Raw genomic sequence first — 16,319 nt, forward strand, 5'->3', positions numbered from 1 at the left:
GCCGGGGAAGGGGGGTGGTCATGGACGGCAAAGTCTCGGGCGAGCTCGGTAGGGTGCTGGGGATCACTACGCCGGGCTGGCCCGAGCCCGGGGGCGGTGGGATTGGGGGGTATTGGAGGTGGCGGCGGCGGCGGTGGAGGTGATTTTTGTTCTCGGGAGCTTAGTGATGATGATGATGATGACGATGACGACGGTGGTGTTGTTGGAAGAACAACAGGAAAAGGACGCGGTGTCGTCGACTTTGTTCGGCCCGGGAGTAATGGCACCTTCATCATGTCGAGTGGACCGTCCTCGATATATTAGGTAGGCAGAGGACCTCGGATTTGTCCCTCCAGCCGACGGGGAGCTGTCGTCCGTCAGATGTGAATATGGCAGACCGCTTCAGTCTTAGCAGTCCAGATCAGCTCTCCCAAAGCCACCGTGATGTTTCGAGTCGCTACTGAATCGGCTGGTTACCTCAGGCACCTGGTCCTGATGACGACGCGTCTCCGTGTCGGACTACGAAGATGGTTGAGTATATCACGGCTGCTGGCCTGGCCCGAGTCGACAAGGCTTGAGTCCGATGCTATCCTGTGGACCCGAGTTTCTCGTGGCCATCGAGGGATGCCGTAACATCAAATGAGAGGGGAGGCACAACTCAACTGACTACTGAAGGTCATAATAAATCCAGGGTCCGGGCATTCACATCTATGCGGTCCACAGAGTGAGAGCAAATGATAAGATAATTCGCCTCGATCAAGATACTAGAATCAGCCGGCCTAGAGAGAGCACAACTGACGTCGAACATCAACGACGTGGAAAGAAGACTCCAGCGGATTCGGGGCAAAGGTTATCGACTACTATCAAGTCAGGCATAGTCACATTGCAGAAAAGGGGAGGTATTGGCGCGGGCGCGGGGACAAGATCAAGAAAAGAAGAAGAAAAAAAAAAAAAAAAAGCTTTAACGCCTTGTTTTGGCACAGACGTTTGGAAAACAATGTTTCTGTGGCCTCCGTGGCGTCACTCACACACTCTCCCCATGGACCGTGGCAATGAAAGTACCATCAGACGAAGAAGTGAACTCTCGCTGGGACAGGAGGCACTGCGCTGCCTTCGGATGCTTGCATGCCATCAGGGGACCCCGGGGGGCCTCAGCGCACACGGTATACCACCAGCGCAGCCGCGCCCCCAGCAAAAAGAGGCAAGTTCGGAACAGAACACCAACCGGATGTTCGACTGCGCCCTGCCCGGCAGGATTGGGGAACTGCCACGGCGGACCATCGCACAGACGGGGACGAGTCAAGTTTCACTCTCTCCTTTTGGCATAGCCTGCCAGGGCTGGTCCCTTCAGATTTCGGAGGTTCGTTGATCGAGGCCAATGGCACTCGATGGCCAGGCCCCGAGTCCAGCTTTTAGACATTAAGGGTTCCCTTTCGGTAGCATCTCCGCAGATCAAGCATGCAGTAGCGTAAATTCGTGGTGTGCATCTATTCAGGGTCCAGAACCGTGGTGATGTGATGGATAATTAATTTGATTTCCAAGCCGAGGCTGATTCGGTCCAGACTACTACCTACGCGTGGCATATTAACACCGCCGCGGTCTATCACAGGCTGAACCAGCCGTAAGAACAGACAGAGAGAAAGGTCGGCATCCTCTAAATCGTCGTATGCTTGTCATCATCGACCCCGACCACCCGGCCGGCCCGGTCGACCTCCACCTTGACCTTCCGCGTGCTCGCCTTGCGCGGGTTGGGCGCCTCGAAGATCTCCGTCATCTCCTCGAGCGTCTTGCCGGCCGTCTCGACGAAGAAGAAGTAGATGATGACCAGCTCGACGCAGATCCAGCCGATGTACACGAGGTACAGGCGCCATTGGATCTTCTCCATGCCCACGCTGATGCCGTACGTGTTGACCACCATGGCCACGTTGAGGAACAGGAAGTTGAGCCCCGAGCCCTTGGCGCGCATCCGGTTGTCGAGCACCTCGACGGCGTACAGGGTCTGTAAGGGGGTGAAGCCCCACGAGAAGAAAATCCCAAAGAGGTAGATGGAGACGATGGTGCCGTAGGCCAGGTTCGGGTTGCGCTCCGACTCGGCGGTGAAGGCGGTCAGCAGGACGTAGCAGATCAGGGCGCCGCCGAGACCGCTGAGCATCATGGTGCGCCGCCCGAGCTTGTCGAGGAGGGTGGCGCCGTAGGCGGCCCCCAGCATGGAGAAGATGGGATTGATGGCGTTGATCAGGAGCTGCTTGCTGGTGTCGGTGATGCCGGCGGCTTCCACCATGACGGGCATGAAGTAGCTGACGACGTTGTTGCCGGACCACTGACCGAAGAAGGACATGCCGATGACCATCCACAGCCGGTAGCGGGCAGCCCGGGTGTTGCAGAGCTCACGGAAGTCCCACCACGGGTTGTCGTTGCGAGCAGCTGCGCGCTCCTCCACAATCTCGTGGTATTGCAGTTGGACAAGGGGCGAATTAGCGTCACCGTCGCCATGGTACCTGGCGAAGATGGCGAGCGCCTCTTCGGTACGGTCCTTGTGAATCAGCCCTGGGAAGAAGCGGTCAGTATGTTAGATCTGCTTTGAAGCGCAAAATTGTAGGTGGCTTACATCGAGGCGACTCGGGGAAGAACATGATGAAACACATGACGACGAAAGGGATACCGGCTTGGACAAGTGTCGGGGTCCGCCAGGCCCAGCTATCCTTCATGTGCAACTCGGTACCATATGTGGTCCAACCAGCCAGGATGCTTCCTAGCCACCAGAAGATGTTGTACCTGTACACATCATGTTGGTAAGTCTGGAAGTGCTAGCTACCTATGGATACCTATTCTGCAGATAAGGTGATGGATAAAACTCACAAGCCGGCCATGGTGCCACGGTATGCTGGATGCGCCAGCTCGACAATGTAGGCCGGGCCCGCGGCGGACGCAATCGCAGCGCCGAACCCGAGAACAAACCGACCCGCGATGAAGTGCCCCATTTCGTGGGCGGTAGCCTGAACGGCAGTGCCAATGAGGACAATGAAACATCCAATGAAAATGCACCAGCGGCGTCCTATGCCATCAGCGAGCAAGCCGCAGACTAGACAGGTTGGTTAGTTGTTTATCTCTCGGTGGTTGGGTAGCTTGCCAAGCGCTTACAAGGGAAACTGGCGATCTGGCCGATCTGGTAGATGATGAAGATGATGCCGGTGGAGGAACCCTTCCCGTTGAGCCCAAAGGTCTCCTGGTAGGGCTTCATGGCGTTGATGGCGCCCATCAAGGAGCTGTCGAACCCGTTCATGGTGGAGACGAGGTATCCGATCGACATGATCAGGTACAGGCGGATCATGTTGGGAGACAGGAGGTTCGGCTTCTGCTCGGCCAGCGCCGCGGTCAAGGCCACCGACGCGGCCGGGACTTCGTGAACCTCGCCACGGGGCTTCTCATCCATACTGGACGAGCCCTCGGGCTTTTCTGAGTAGCTGGCCATGGTGAAAAGCGAATCGAGCCTACTTGCGGGTGACGACAAGCAAGACGAATGGGAGGAGTCCTGTCGATCACTTGGTGGTTGCAGGTGCAAGAAACCGGGAAACCAGATTCACTATATACATGGCTCTGCACCTCGGTCCGCGTGGAACCGGAGCATCCAGGAGAGAGCCCTCGTGCGGCTTCTGGGAGCTTGGCCAATATTCCCTCCTCCCATAAAGCAGGGGATTTTTTTTTTTCACGCGAGCGAGGACTCTCCACCTACACACGTCGCCCATTGATCAATCAGAGGCAGGCTGGAGAGCGAGCCGGGTAGGGGGCATCCGGGTTAGATGCGGAGGGGAGAAGCCAGCTGGGGGTATGTCGTATGGGCCGTTGGGCCAAGCTGACAGGATCGATGCTGTTCGTGGTGCCGGGGCTGGGCTGACTTCACGCGGTGAGGGTGGTAGTCTTGGGCGCATGCGGTAAGCGTCGATGGACACCTACCTACTCGGCGGGTTTTCCCAGATGGAAGAAGCCGCCGACCCCTGGGTCTATGCAGTCCAGCAGTTGCCCCATGGAGAAGGTAGGTATCCGAAGCAACGAAAGCCCATACCATACGTCCACTCAAGTCCTTTCGTTCGTGTCCCAGACAGACGGCCATATTACGTAGGGAGAAGCCAGCTGATACGCTGGAGGTATAACTGAGAGAGGATGCAGAGCCGAGGCAAGAAGTCAAGTGGTGTGCAATTTTGCTGCTGTCTTGGACCTTGGCATGCCCGCCCATGCACAAGCAAGCCGATCCCAGTCACCAGAGTCAGTCCCGGGACCTAGTGTCCATTCTGGTCCGGTACATGATCCAAGCCGGGCCAGCACGCGATCGTTGGCAAAGCTACAACAAGAGCTAGGCCGCGGGAAGAGTATGAAGGTGCTGTTCTGGGCCGGCTGAAGTCGGGCTGCGGCTGTCAGTGACAGGCCGTCGAGTGAGCTGGACCTTAGAGACTGGACACAAGCTGTCTGCCATCCGGTGGCCGCATGGTTTGTTTCTCTCGCGGTTTACCAGATCGATACGAGGATGCCTGGGTCTTGTGATTGATGGATGGGCGGGAAATTGCTGAACATGCAGGTGAGTTTTCCAGGCCTGGCCGTTTCTGCCCCGCCCTCCACTTTCCTTCCCCTCGAGGTATCGTTTCGCCAAACCCACTCCCAAGCTTTCCCCCGCACTCCCCCTGTCAAGGCCCAAGGGCCAGGCCCCGAGGCCCCGAGGCCCCTGATGGATTGGGTAGTTGGTTCAATGTCCTTACCGCTTCAGAGCTATCGAACGTTGCACCGCGAGCTTCGGCCAAACCTCGCCGAACACCAACCACCGCCTCGCCTGGATGAAGCTGCTATTACCTACAGACCTGTTGTAGTGTGCATCAAGACCTTCATTGGACGAATACCTAAGCCATATACCTGCGCTACCTTACCTAGTCCCCTGCCAGACAACCCAGCTCCTTCCCTACCTCAATCCAGCTGCCCGCTAAGAGCACCATTTGGCCCCGTAACGAGGCCGTACACCGAATAATCCAAAGCAATTCCGCCTTTCCATCCATGCTAGCTGCCTCCCTGCTCGTTTGATGGCCTGTCATCCAACCCCGTAACCGTGACCATTGAATCTAGCCCGTTTGCACTCTTAATCCGCCTGCTAGCTGTCATGGCGCCCAGAACCATCCAGACCCCGACTCGTGCGCCTCCTCGCGAGGTCGACCCTCTCATCAACTCCATAGACAGCCTCCATCTGGACTTAACATATACCTACAGCCCAATCGGAAGCCCTTCCAGCGCCAACGAGGGAGGCGCTTCTTCGCCTCCGAGTCCTGACGAGCAGTGCGGCTCAAAGCTAGGTTCGCAGGCAAACGGCCACAACAAGCCCAAAGTGCGGCCAGACCATGTCCCGGACTGGAGCAATCTGCAGGTGATCCACCGCAACACCCTCCCGCCACGAAGCCACTTCTTCACCTACGACTCCGAGAGGGATGCCCTGTCCGCCGATGTCACCCGGGCGAGGAGTTTTCTGCTCTCGGGCACGTGGGGCTTCCACCTCACCCACGGCCCCTTCAACGGCCCGACCGACTTCTGGCAGCCCTCCTTTGACAACTCGAAATGGGACCTCGTCAAGGTGCCCGGCATGTGGCAGTGCCAAGGCTTCGGCAAGGGGCCCCAGTACACCAACGTCAACTACCCCTTCCCCGTCGACCCTCCGCACGTCCCGTACGATGACAACGAGTGCGGCCGCTACGTAACCAGGTTCCAGGTCCCGGACCGTCTGAAGAAGGACGGCGAGCAATGGCGCTTGCGGTTCGAGGGCGTCGACGCCGCCTTTACCGTCTGGTTGAATGGCGTCGAGATTGGCTATTCCCAGGGCTCGAGGAATCCGAGCGAGTTCGACGTCACGCAAGCTCTCGATCCGGACTCGGACGAAAACTATCTCGCCGTCGAGGTTTACCAGCGATGTGACGGGAGCTATATCGAAGATCAGGGTGAGTTGTTTGTTACATCTCGTAATTTCAAACTCATACATACTCTCATCGAGTCTGACAGTCATATGCAACCCGACTCTGCCCATATTTGCCCGGGGCAAAACGATGCAACCCCGACAACAGGCATGTAAACAGCTCACTGACGCCTCCCTACAGACCAATGGTGGTTAAGCGGCATCTTCAGAGACGTCTGGCTCCACTCATTCCCGTCTACACGGTTTGAAGATTTCCATATTCAGACTCTGTTGGACGATGAATTCCAAGATGCTACCCTGAGTGTCGACTACAAGTTGAGCGGTGCTGCCAAGGATACCTCGGTGACTCTCAAGCTGCTCGATGCAGAAGGATCGGTGGTACTGGAAGAAACGCAAGTGGCACCCAATCCCTCGTCATCTTCTTTCAAACGCAGCATCCAGAGCCCCCACAAATGGACAGCCGAGACACCATACCTATACACACTGGTACTGTCTGTGAAAGGCGCCCACGTGTCACATAAGGTTGGTTTCCGCAGAGCAGAACTGGTTGACGGCGTATTTTGCGTCAATGGGAACCCGGTCAAATTCCGGGGCGTGAACCGCCATGAACACCACCCAGTATCCGGGCGGGCGGTGCCTTTCGAATTCCTCCGGCGAGATCTATATCTCATGAAATTCCATAATATCAATGCGATCAGAACATCGCATTACCCCAATGACCCCAGGCTCTACGAACTTGCCGATGAACTAGGGTTCTGGGTGCTTGACGAGGCCGATCTGGAGTGCCACGGCTTTGGCGAGGTGGGTGAGGATCCTGCCAGCTTCACCTCCGACAACCCGGACTGGGAAGAGGCCTATGTCGACCGGGCCAGGCAAATGGTTATGCGAGATCGAAACCATCCCTGCATTATTATGTGGTCCTTGGGCAACGAGGCATTCTACGGCAGGAACCACCAAGCCATGTACGATGAGATCAAGACACTGGACTCGACGCGTCTCATTCATTATGAACAAGACTACGATGCCAAAACTGCAGACATCTACAGTCGCATGTATACTTCGGTGGACGACATGATCAAGTTTGGAGAGGAAGAGGGATGGAAGAAGCCTTTCGTCATGTGTGAGTACGCTCATGCGATGGGCAACGGCCCTGGAGCAATTAAAGAGTATATCGACGCCTTCTACAAGTATCCGAGGCTGATGGGGGGCTTCGTCTGGGAGTGGGCCAACCATGTAAGCTTCCAAGTACTTTGCAAACATCCAAATGAATGTTACATACTAATGACTTTTAGGGGCTACTCACCAAGAACGCAGAGGGCGAAGACTATATGGCTTACGGGGGCGACTTTGGCGACGAGCCAAACGATTACAATTTCGTCATGGATGGGCTATGCTTCGCCAACCACACCGCGACCCCCGGACTCATTGAGTACAGCAAGGCCATTGAGCCCGTGCAAGTAGTCGGAAACGACGGGATGGTGGTGGACATCATCAACCGCTACGACTTTGTCTCGCTCGATCACCTGCGCTGCGATTGGGAGATCATATCGGACCGCTCCCAGATCATTGGGCGCGAGGTGTACATCCCCAAGGGCATCAAGCCCCACACTACCGCCAAGCTGGTGATCGGAGGCTTCCCCCAGACTACGACGTTCGCGTCGGAAACCTGGCTGCGCCTGCAGTTCTCGAGACGCGAGGCTACCAAATGGGCCTACCGCGGGCAAGTCGTCGCGTTCGGCGAGGTGCTGCTGACACCGCCGAGGCCCCTGGCCCTGCTTAAGACCGTCGCCAAGGCGCCCGGCCCGCGCCTCCAGGAAGTCGACGGCATGATCCAGGCGACGCTCGCGAACGGCGCGACGTTCGGCATTAGCACGTCGACGGGGTCGCTCTGCTCGCTGACGCGCGCCGACACGGGCCCCAAGTCGAACCTGATGACGGAGCCGATGGTGCTCGACTTTTACCGCGCCCTGACCGACAACGACCGCGGCGGGCCGTTTGGTAAAGAATGGATCGAGCGCCGCGTGCACCAGACCAAGAACCACTTCCGCCGCATCACGACTGTCGAGGGCGAGGCGGACGGGGTGTGCAAGGTCATCGTCGAGGCGCGCGTGGCGCCGCCGGTGCTGGCGTGGGGCGTGGACACGGTGACGACGTACACGATCTCCCGGGACTGGTGCAGCGTGCGGGTGCAGGCCGCGAAGCCGTCGGGCCCGTTGCTGCCCGCGACGTTTGCGCGGTTTGGCCTGCGCTTCGCGATGAGGGGGGTGCGTATCGTCGAGTGGTTCGGCCGGGGCCCGGGGAGTCGTACGCGGACAAGAAGCGGGCGCAGCACATGAACACGTGGGGCCTGGCCACGGACGCGCTCTGGACGGACTACGAGTTCCCGCAGGAGGGCGGGAACCGGACCGACGTGCGCTGGGTCGAGTTTCGGGACCGGTGGGGCGGGGCGGACGACAAGGGGCGGTTGTTGCGGGCGCGATTCGGGGAGCGGGATGGGGCTAGTTTTAGTGCGTGCCATTATGCTACCAAAGATGTGGATGAGTGTGCGCATCCGTACGAGCTGAGGAAGCGGAAGAGGGAGGATACGGTGGTGAGGTTGGACTGGTTCCATATGGGGCTCGGGACGGGGAGTTGCGGGCCGGCTACGAGGCCGGAGTATCAGTTGCGGACGGATCGGGGGTTTGATGTGGAGGTGTTGCTTGATTAGGTCGAGGGGGAGGTCCTGGAGGAAGTCATAGAGGGAAGCGAGGGTTGGTCTAGGAGGAGGAGAGTGCAATGTTGCGGCTGGATGGAAGCCCTGTTCAAGCACAAAGGTACGCAGGTTACGGAAAGAGAGATTGTCAAGAGGCATAGACCTACCAAAGCTAGCATGAAGAGACCACTACATATGTATTCATTCATGTCATTGCAGACATGTTGCTGTTGCTGTTGCCGTTGTGTGTTTGTACATCTATTTACTGCTACAGTGCCCATATTCACTGAAGAGCACCTAGCAGGCTTCTGAGTCTGAGCATCAGTACTTATGATGTGTGTATCTTAAGGGGCCTCAATACCAGGCAGGTACTTTGGCTAGCTAGATGCAGCAGTATCATAAGTCGCACAGAAAAGTCACAGTAGCAAGCATGTCTGGGTAAGTATTTGGCATTCTTCGCTCGACTGGCCAAGATATCATGCAGAGCGTGCCTAGCATACTTGGGGTAGATTTCCTACTGTGCCCACGTCACCTTGAAGGCTCCAAAGGTGCAAGAACTTATATGCATACTTATACTGATCAGGCAGTCTCCCAACTGAAGGAGAGGCCAGCATATGATGAGATAGGTTCGATTCCCATCAACGCTGTTGGGGTTCGTCGTGTGCGCTCACTCCTTTCCCCATAGCTGGGCCTAGTGTATCAAGTTGCAGTTCATCTCCCTGCTTACTTTGGCCAGGTGTGTGTTTCGTTTCATGTCGGAGACCAATTAGATGCGCAAGTGCAAAATAGGCAACGAGGTCATTTGGTCGCCGCCGCTATTATTTCATAACTACTTCCTTCCTCTTGATGCGGAATACTTTTCAACCCCGTACAGACACTCAGACACTCTCTAGGGCCGCCCGCCGTCGGGGTTCACACGGGAACCATCGCATTTACAGTTTACAGCGCTCGCCATGATTACGGCATCTTCTCTCTCTCTCTCTCTCTCTCTCTCTCTCTCGTGCCAACGAGAAAAGGCAAACCATAAAGCCGGAAAGCCTCATCGCCGCACACAGCCCATGGGAGTTTCCGGAGCCGAGGTTTTCTGGCATGTAAGTCGTCCGTCTCACCAGGAAAGCCGACATATAAGCTTTACTACAGCCCTGGCCCATGCAAAGAATTTATCCATCATGTACATACGGAGTATTCAGTCACCGGGTTTGTCCTTTAAGACAAATCACGTTCAAGGGGGACATCGGGATACAACCTTACCTATTGCCTCACCTACCATAGGGGGCCGAAGGTTTCCAGGTAAGGCAACAGTACCGTGGTAGTGGTGGTGGGTTGACAATAGTGGGTGAGCGAGCTTACTAGTCGGTTCCGATACTACCATCCATACACCCATCACCAGCCAGTCGAACTGCCGAAGTCTTCTGAAACGTCGTTTACGCATGGCAGATCCTTGGCTCTTCTGCACAAAATAGCCGCATGACAGCGCGTTTTTTTTTTTTCGTTTCCCGTCTTGCCAGAAAGCACTCGGCAGCAGCCTATTACGTATGCCTGGTGGTTGTGTGTATGTGTTTGGATGGCATGGGCTTGGCAGATGGTAGTTGTCGGGCAGTCGGAGACTTTATTCGCTTTTGTTCAAGCGGCGGTGCGGCGACGAATGGCACCGTGGCATCGCAGGAACGGTGCATGGATGTTCGCGGTGCAGCGGCAGCTGCAGGCTGCAGCAGTAGACCCGATCCATGATCTAGATGTCCGTGGTTGAGTACCAACGGCAAACAGGTAGCTCTGCCCAATCCGCGGTAGGGTTTAGACAGGTAGCGGTAGCGAGAGCATTAGAGAGGGAAACACACAGTCGGGCCAGTCGATTCCCCTCTCGTCTTGCTTCGATGTTGTTCGCTGGATTGCGGGATATGTCGAGCCAGTCCTTTCTCTTCTGGTCTAGTTGCATCTTGCGCATGAAAAAGCCTACTGCAAGGCGACATTGGCTAGCTCCACGCTCTGCAGGTTTGGCCTGCTACAGTATCAGTGATGCTAGTCCCGAACACACAGATGGGGAAATGTGGATGCGGGCTTTGGCGGACGCAGCCATGACGGCCAAAAGCCGGGCTGAGTTGCGCGTGTACTGTATTCCATCGTGTTCCAGCGTCTCATTGAGGATCAACACACGAGGTTGGGCTGGGCAAGGAAGGGGGCCGGGCCGCTCGGAGTTGAGGGCTGCTTGTTTGCTTGAGAAGTGAGGGGGCAGATGTGGCCTATTAGTAATGCAAGGAAGCAGGAAGCAGGAAGCAGGAACCAAAAGTGACCAAAGTGAGGAAAAAGACAGCACACAACAGCAACCAGCAAACAGTAATAAGCAGTGGAGCGTGCACGCGGGCTAGCGCGGTTCCAACAGCAGAGGGATGACTCAAGTAGGTTAGTCAGTTAGTTCCCTTTCTGCATCCTGCCGCAACCACCCGCTCTGTACTTTAGGTAGGCCAGGAAGGATAGGCGAATGTGGTGTGGGCTCATTCATCATCCATCATGTCGCATGGCAAACGGTGAGGCCTGAACCTGAAAGAGGAGAGGTTTCTCGTGGCTCTGTTTCGTTTCGCCGGGTTGGATGGGCTCTACATACATTATGTACTGCTACCATAACAGTGGTTTCGTTGATCTGATGTTTATCACAGCTAAGGTCAGGATGGATGGGCTTTTTCACATACCTCATGACAACACGCAAATCTGACCGGCCTCGTAAGATTCCATGACGAGACGCACACCTCTCGCGTCTTTTGTGGCCAGCTGCATGTGCCATTGTTACATGTGTATACATATGATCTACTAGGCAGATCTTATTCACAGTACTCCGCCCTGTCTACTGCTGCTGCTGCTGCTGCTGCCAAAACTACATGCGTGAGCAGCAGCAGCAGTGTGACCCATTCGACTATGTACCTTTCACTCCCCCAGGTTTCATCAGAGGCTCGCTAGCTGGGATCTGGATCGGCAACGTCAGATCCGAGCTAGGGTCTAATGGTCATTTTTGCTGACTTTACGCAAAATCTCCATGTGTTCGTTCCTGGCGGGCGCCAGAAGAAACCTCAAGATTTCTCAACCAACCAACCAGATCTTCTCATTGGCTCTGATGAAGTCTTTCCCCCCCTCCCATGACGCTGGATGATCCTAGCCTTGACGATGCGTTTGAGTTAGAGTGAGCGAGTGCTCAATGCGTTATTTGTTTCGTTTTTGGTCATATGAAGAAGAAAGATAGGCCAACCGGGCCTTCACACGTTACATGGGTATATCAAAATTCAGCAGCAGAACTGCCGAGTGTCTGCCTCGATAACGCTCCATCTCGCCACTGGTACGACGAACAGGCACTCTAGTCCAGCCAGTGCTGACCCGACTCCCGGGTCTCCAACGCACATGCAGTATGCTGTTCGGAAAACTTGCCTGTTTTCTCCGACGGAATCATACATCTTCCAACTAGGCTACCATCCATCGACTGACGCCTTTTGGGAAACCAGTTCGTTCTAATATCGTCATATCACGAAAGGTTACAAGCGAAAACCTTTCTCGCTCATGTTTCAGGATAGACAGAATCAGCTAATATCTAATCATCGATGTTTCCGTCGGTGTCATCCTTCAGAAGCGCAAGCATGTTGCTCTGTTGCGAGTTTGTCACCACCCATCGTCCGTTCGTCTGGGATATGTATGACCTGCATGTGGCCGCCGTGCATGGGCAGGGCTGAGTAAGACTATAGAGCCCTTGTGCGCGCCCAAGCCCAGTGGCTGTTTCTGTGTTGGCCATGTAGGTTAGATACTTGCTTACTGCACTCATCAATGAGCCGAATACTACCGTGGCTTAATTCTGGCAAGTGTCAGCACATGCATGACGTACTGCAGTTTGTCGGAGGTATATGACATCTTTAGACAGTCTTATCGGGCACATGCGAAAGTGCAGATGCAAGTTGCAGCACTGCTCAAGACGGGTTCATCCAACGGAGGGGACCTGCGCCCACGGGAGAAAGGGGACAGGCACATGACCGCATGACCGTTGGGAACGAACGGGTGCATTGCAGTAGCCCGGTCTTATCACTCAAGCCATCTCATCTTCATCTCTTCTGTTTGAGAGTGTATTCAGATACGAGGAGCATGGAGGTATGTTGCGATATGGCCTTCTTGTGATCTTTGGCCAGCCTGGATATGTTTGATTTGATTAAGGCAGCGCCCATGAATTGAACGACCTGGAAAATAAAGAAACCCTGATGGCAAGCTAAGCCTGGCTATAGCAGGCCGTTCTATTGGGCCGGGGTAGGGCGATCAAATCTGGTCAAGTTTGAGAAAGGACGATGGAGAGAGGGAGCTGCATATGCATATGACCATAATGCTGGGAAATAGTATCATAGTGCAGGAACACAACACGCAGCTGACAGGGGTGCTGGTCCTTTGGCATCTCCTGCTTGCTTGCTTTCACGGTCTGGTTTTATTAATGGTCTTGTCCAAGGTATTATCGCGCGGCACAGAAACGACAGGCCCTACTGTTTCTGTGCCACACAATACCTTGGATGCAACGGGTACTACCGACTGACCGACTGACCGACTGTCATCCATCACCATGATATGGTTGCTCCTCGTGGCAAGGGAGCCCGGGGAGCGACTGCTGGCAGATTATGGGGAAATTGGATCTGGCGTAGCATCTGCTCTCCAGTAGCCCGTCTCGCCTTGCTTGCGCGCAGTCTGGATCGGGGGGCATGTCGATGTGCTTCCGGGCCTTTTGGGGGAGAGATGGGAAGCGCCTTTTAGGCGATTTCAGCAGGTCAAGCTACTACCAACCAAACCAACCACCAGCTGGGGGGCACTAGGGCCATTTCGACCAAGGGATACGATGCAGCGGATGGGAAGATGGATGGGGAACGAACGGCGCATGTCGATATCTGTGAAATGCCGACAGACAGCGGGCTGGCATCCTGTAATTATAGACATGCACGTATGTACTTGATCTTGATATGATAGTTCCAATGATAGTAGGTCCTTAGTAGGGGGCTGAACGAACGCGCCTGGGCAGTCGCATTATCGTAGCAATTTCTTTTGCCATGCTCGTCGCGGCCAAAGCTGAAGAAATGGAGGGCGACCCTAAAAGCACCCAAGCCCAAGGGGCGCAGATGAATTGATGGGCAAGCAGCCTAAGGAGGTTTAAGCGTGCCGTGCCGGACCACCCTACGGCCTCTCTCGTGCCATGACAGCTATCAGAATGCCTTCCCCTTTCTTGGCCAATTTCGGGGTTCAGCATACGAGCAACGAAGCCATCTCCAAGTGCTTCCTTTTTTGCTGCAGGCAAAGTGCACTACTATATTGGAATTGGAGCCCGGGATGGATAGTCGGGTCGGGACTATTACCAGCATTATTGACTATTCGCGGCTCTTCGGTCTGTGCAAGCGTCATCGCCCTAGCGAGGTCCCATTTCGATAGAGTAGAGCAGCCAGCCAGCGGAGAATGCGGGCAGGGGCTTCTCGTGCTCTCTTTTTTTAGGCCATGTTCCTGGTGCGCCTCGCCGGGACAGGGGAGACGTGGGAGCTAGGTAGTAGTAGAAGATCCCACGAGCTTGGATTGAGAGTCACAATGAAGATCAGCTAAGGCTAGATTGTCCGTGATGACCCTATACATCCGCTCTGCTATGAGCAGGTATGTGCTGTGATGGGATGCGCGGCGCCATGATTCTTCTTTTCTTCTTTTGCTGCTTTGTCGGCACCTCGGGACTTGGACCCATAGTACAACTATGCGTCGGCACTCGCTCGCACAGCCTCAATCCTCGGTTGACGAGTCTAGGGGGACGGAACGCCAATGATGTGTTTTGCGGCGCTACCATGGCGTTCCGTTTGTGTTTGTTTGTTTGCTTGTTCGTTCATCAGCTGCTTTTTCTTGGCCGTTGCCCCCCCCTGTTGTTTACATTACTGAGTGAGTAAGTCCACGCTCTTTTCTGTACCATGGCCATGGTGGTTTGGGCTCCTAGGGCGCGCTCTGCCGAAGAGACTGGATGGATGGATGGTCTGAGTAATATCTGAGTGTTTCATCCTGCCGGCCGTCCTGCCCAGAACGCCATCTGTACCCCGAAAACGTGAGACATTCTCGTTGGTGCCACCGCCCATTTTCGCATCGAGCCATGTGTTATCGCTGCAGGTTCCCGCAATTGCCGGCTCCTTTTTCTGAGACCTCCGAGACACAGCAGCGCCATCAAATCAATCAATCAAATTATGAACCACTATGCGCCGGCCATCAAATCCTTTGCCGTGTCGGAGGTCTTGGTCTCCCTAACGCCTTCCAGACGTACCAAGTAACCTTCTTTCCTTGTCGGGTTAGTTGGTGCCAATGCCATGCGCCTCGGGAGTACCTGCAGCCAGTCTCGATCGACTGATGCCGACGGCTTCCTGACGATCCATCCCTCCGCCACCAAGTGCAGCATGTGCAAAATTATCAGTAGGGCGCCCGGAAGACACAAAAGAACCCAGGCCGTCTTCGGGTACTGTCAGCACAGAAGGTTGGTTGGTTGGTTCTGCGTCGTGTGCAAAAGGCAGGCGTCTAAATTATCGCCGCGTAGGCGATAGGCGACGGCACCAAAAGACGTCACTAGTCCCATCCCAAGGAGCCTCTGATCATGGTCCGTCCCTGCGTCCGTCGCGAAAAGGCTCTTGAACTGTTCCAATGTTCTGGCCAGCCTCCGCTCTAGCGGCTGGGGCGGTCTGCAAGTGTCTGCTGCGCTTGGCCTCTTCTCGGACTAGCATCAGGGGACAATCGAAATCGGACAAAAAAAGGCAGTCCATGGCAACCTGCACCAGATGCCAGGTTTTGCTCTCTCTCGCACCTGCAGTCAGTCAGTTTTGCGGAAGGCCGTGAGCTCGTATGCAAGTGCAAGCAAGGACCGGGACTTGGGAATGTGCTGGCATGGTGCACTATATAGTCTAGGTCCCATATAGCGTAGCAAACAGCGCGCGAGCGCAACTTGCCGACCTGAGTAAAATTTGGCTTTGATTGTCACAATATGCCAGAGTCATACATACGTACTAACCTAATGGTTGCTGCTACTACCACCGTACTACGGCTACCTGCTACTCTGAGTGCAAATGTTCAAAAAATCTTCCTCTGCCGACTCAGTCCCTCGAGTCCTAGCCCGGCTGCCGCCTTTTCTCAGACTAATCTCAGCCGTCGTGCCTCGTGATTACTTTTTTTGCCCATGGAGAAATTGGCTTTTTCTACATTGCCGATCCCTTCTGCTTTAGAGGCGCCCGGGGTCCAAAAGCCACAAGAAGATCGATCAAGATACTCTTAGTATAGTATACACAGATGGTATGTGACCGGCAACCAAACTAAATAGCCGAGGGCCAACCTTCGCACGTAAAAGAAACAGACGGCCTGTTGTTGCTTTTGCCATGCATCCTGAGAGTGCTTGCTCATGCTCGGCATGGCTCGTTGCTGACGGCGTTTGCAATTCCCCGTGTCCCTGAGCCCACCGAAATCCGTACTGTAGGTATGCGTGGTACGTACACGCTGGAGACAGTCAGCATCCCAAAGGGGCGTCGCCCACAACGGATGGTAGGCGTACAGGGGCTCTCCTTGGGACCGCCCCGAACCCCTGTTGATATTCTGCAAATCCCCTCGCCAAGCGCCAAGTGGACCGCGGGCCACCATCCATCCATTCCACATCCACCACGCCGCCCCAGCCCAGCAAGCTTGCAAGCCCAGCTG

The 16,319-nt window shown here is 55.3% G+C and overlaps 2 protein-coding genes across 2 annotated transcripts; one reads left to right on the top strand and one right to left on the bottom strand.

Moving 5' to 3' along the window:
• Nucleotides 1–1,633: 1,633 nt before the first annotated feature.
• Nucleotides 1,634–3,451, bottom strand: PG986_011532 (uncharacterized protein; the record flags this gene model as incomplete). Its single annotated transcript, XM_066847754.1, has 4 exons — nt 1,634–2,526; nt 2,588–2,754; nt 2,839–3,061; nt 3,121–3,451. The coding sequence occupies 4 exons, from the start codon at nt 3,449–3,451 to the stop codon at nt 1,634–1,636; spliced, it is 1,614 nt and encodes a 537-aa protein (XP_066694450.1).
• A 1,671-nt stretch (nt 3,452–5,122) lies between these two features.
• Nucleotides 5,123–8,630, top strand: PG986_011533 (beta-galactosidase; the record flags this gene model as incomplete). Its single annotated transcript, XM_066847755.1, has 4 exons — nt 5,123–5,948; nt 6,105–7,156; nt 7,216–8,187; nt 8,226–8,630. The coding sequence occupies 4 exons, from the start codon at nt 5,123–5,125 to the stop codon at nt 8,628–8,630; spliced, it is 3,255 nt and encodes a 1,084-aa protein (XP_066694451.1).
• Between the last annotated feature and the right edge of the window lie 7,689 nt (nt 8,631–16,319).

This window comes from Apiospora aurea (assembly GCF_038362705.1).
Source record: "Apiospora aurea strain CBS 24483 chromosome Unknown utg000008l_segment0_segment0, whole genome shotgun sequence".
NCBI classification, from domain to species: domain Eukaryota; kingdom Fungi; phylum Ascomycota; class Sordariomycetes; order Amphisphaeriales; family Apiosporaceae; genus Apiospora; species Apiospora aurea.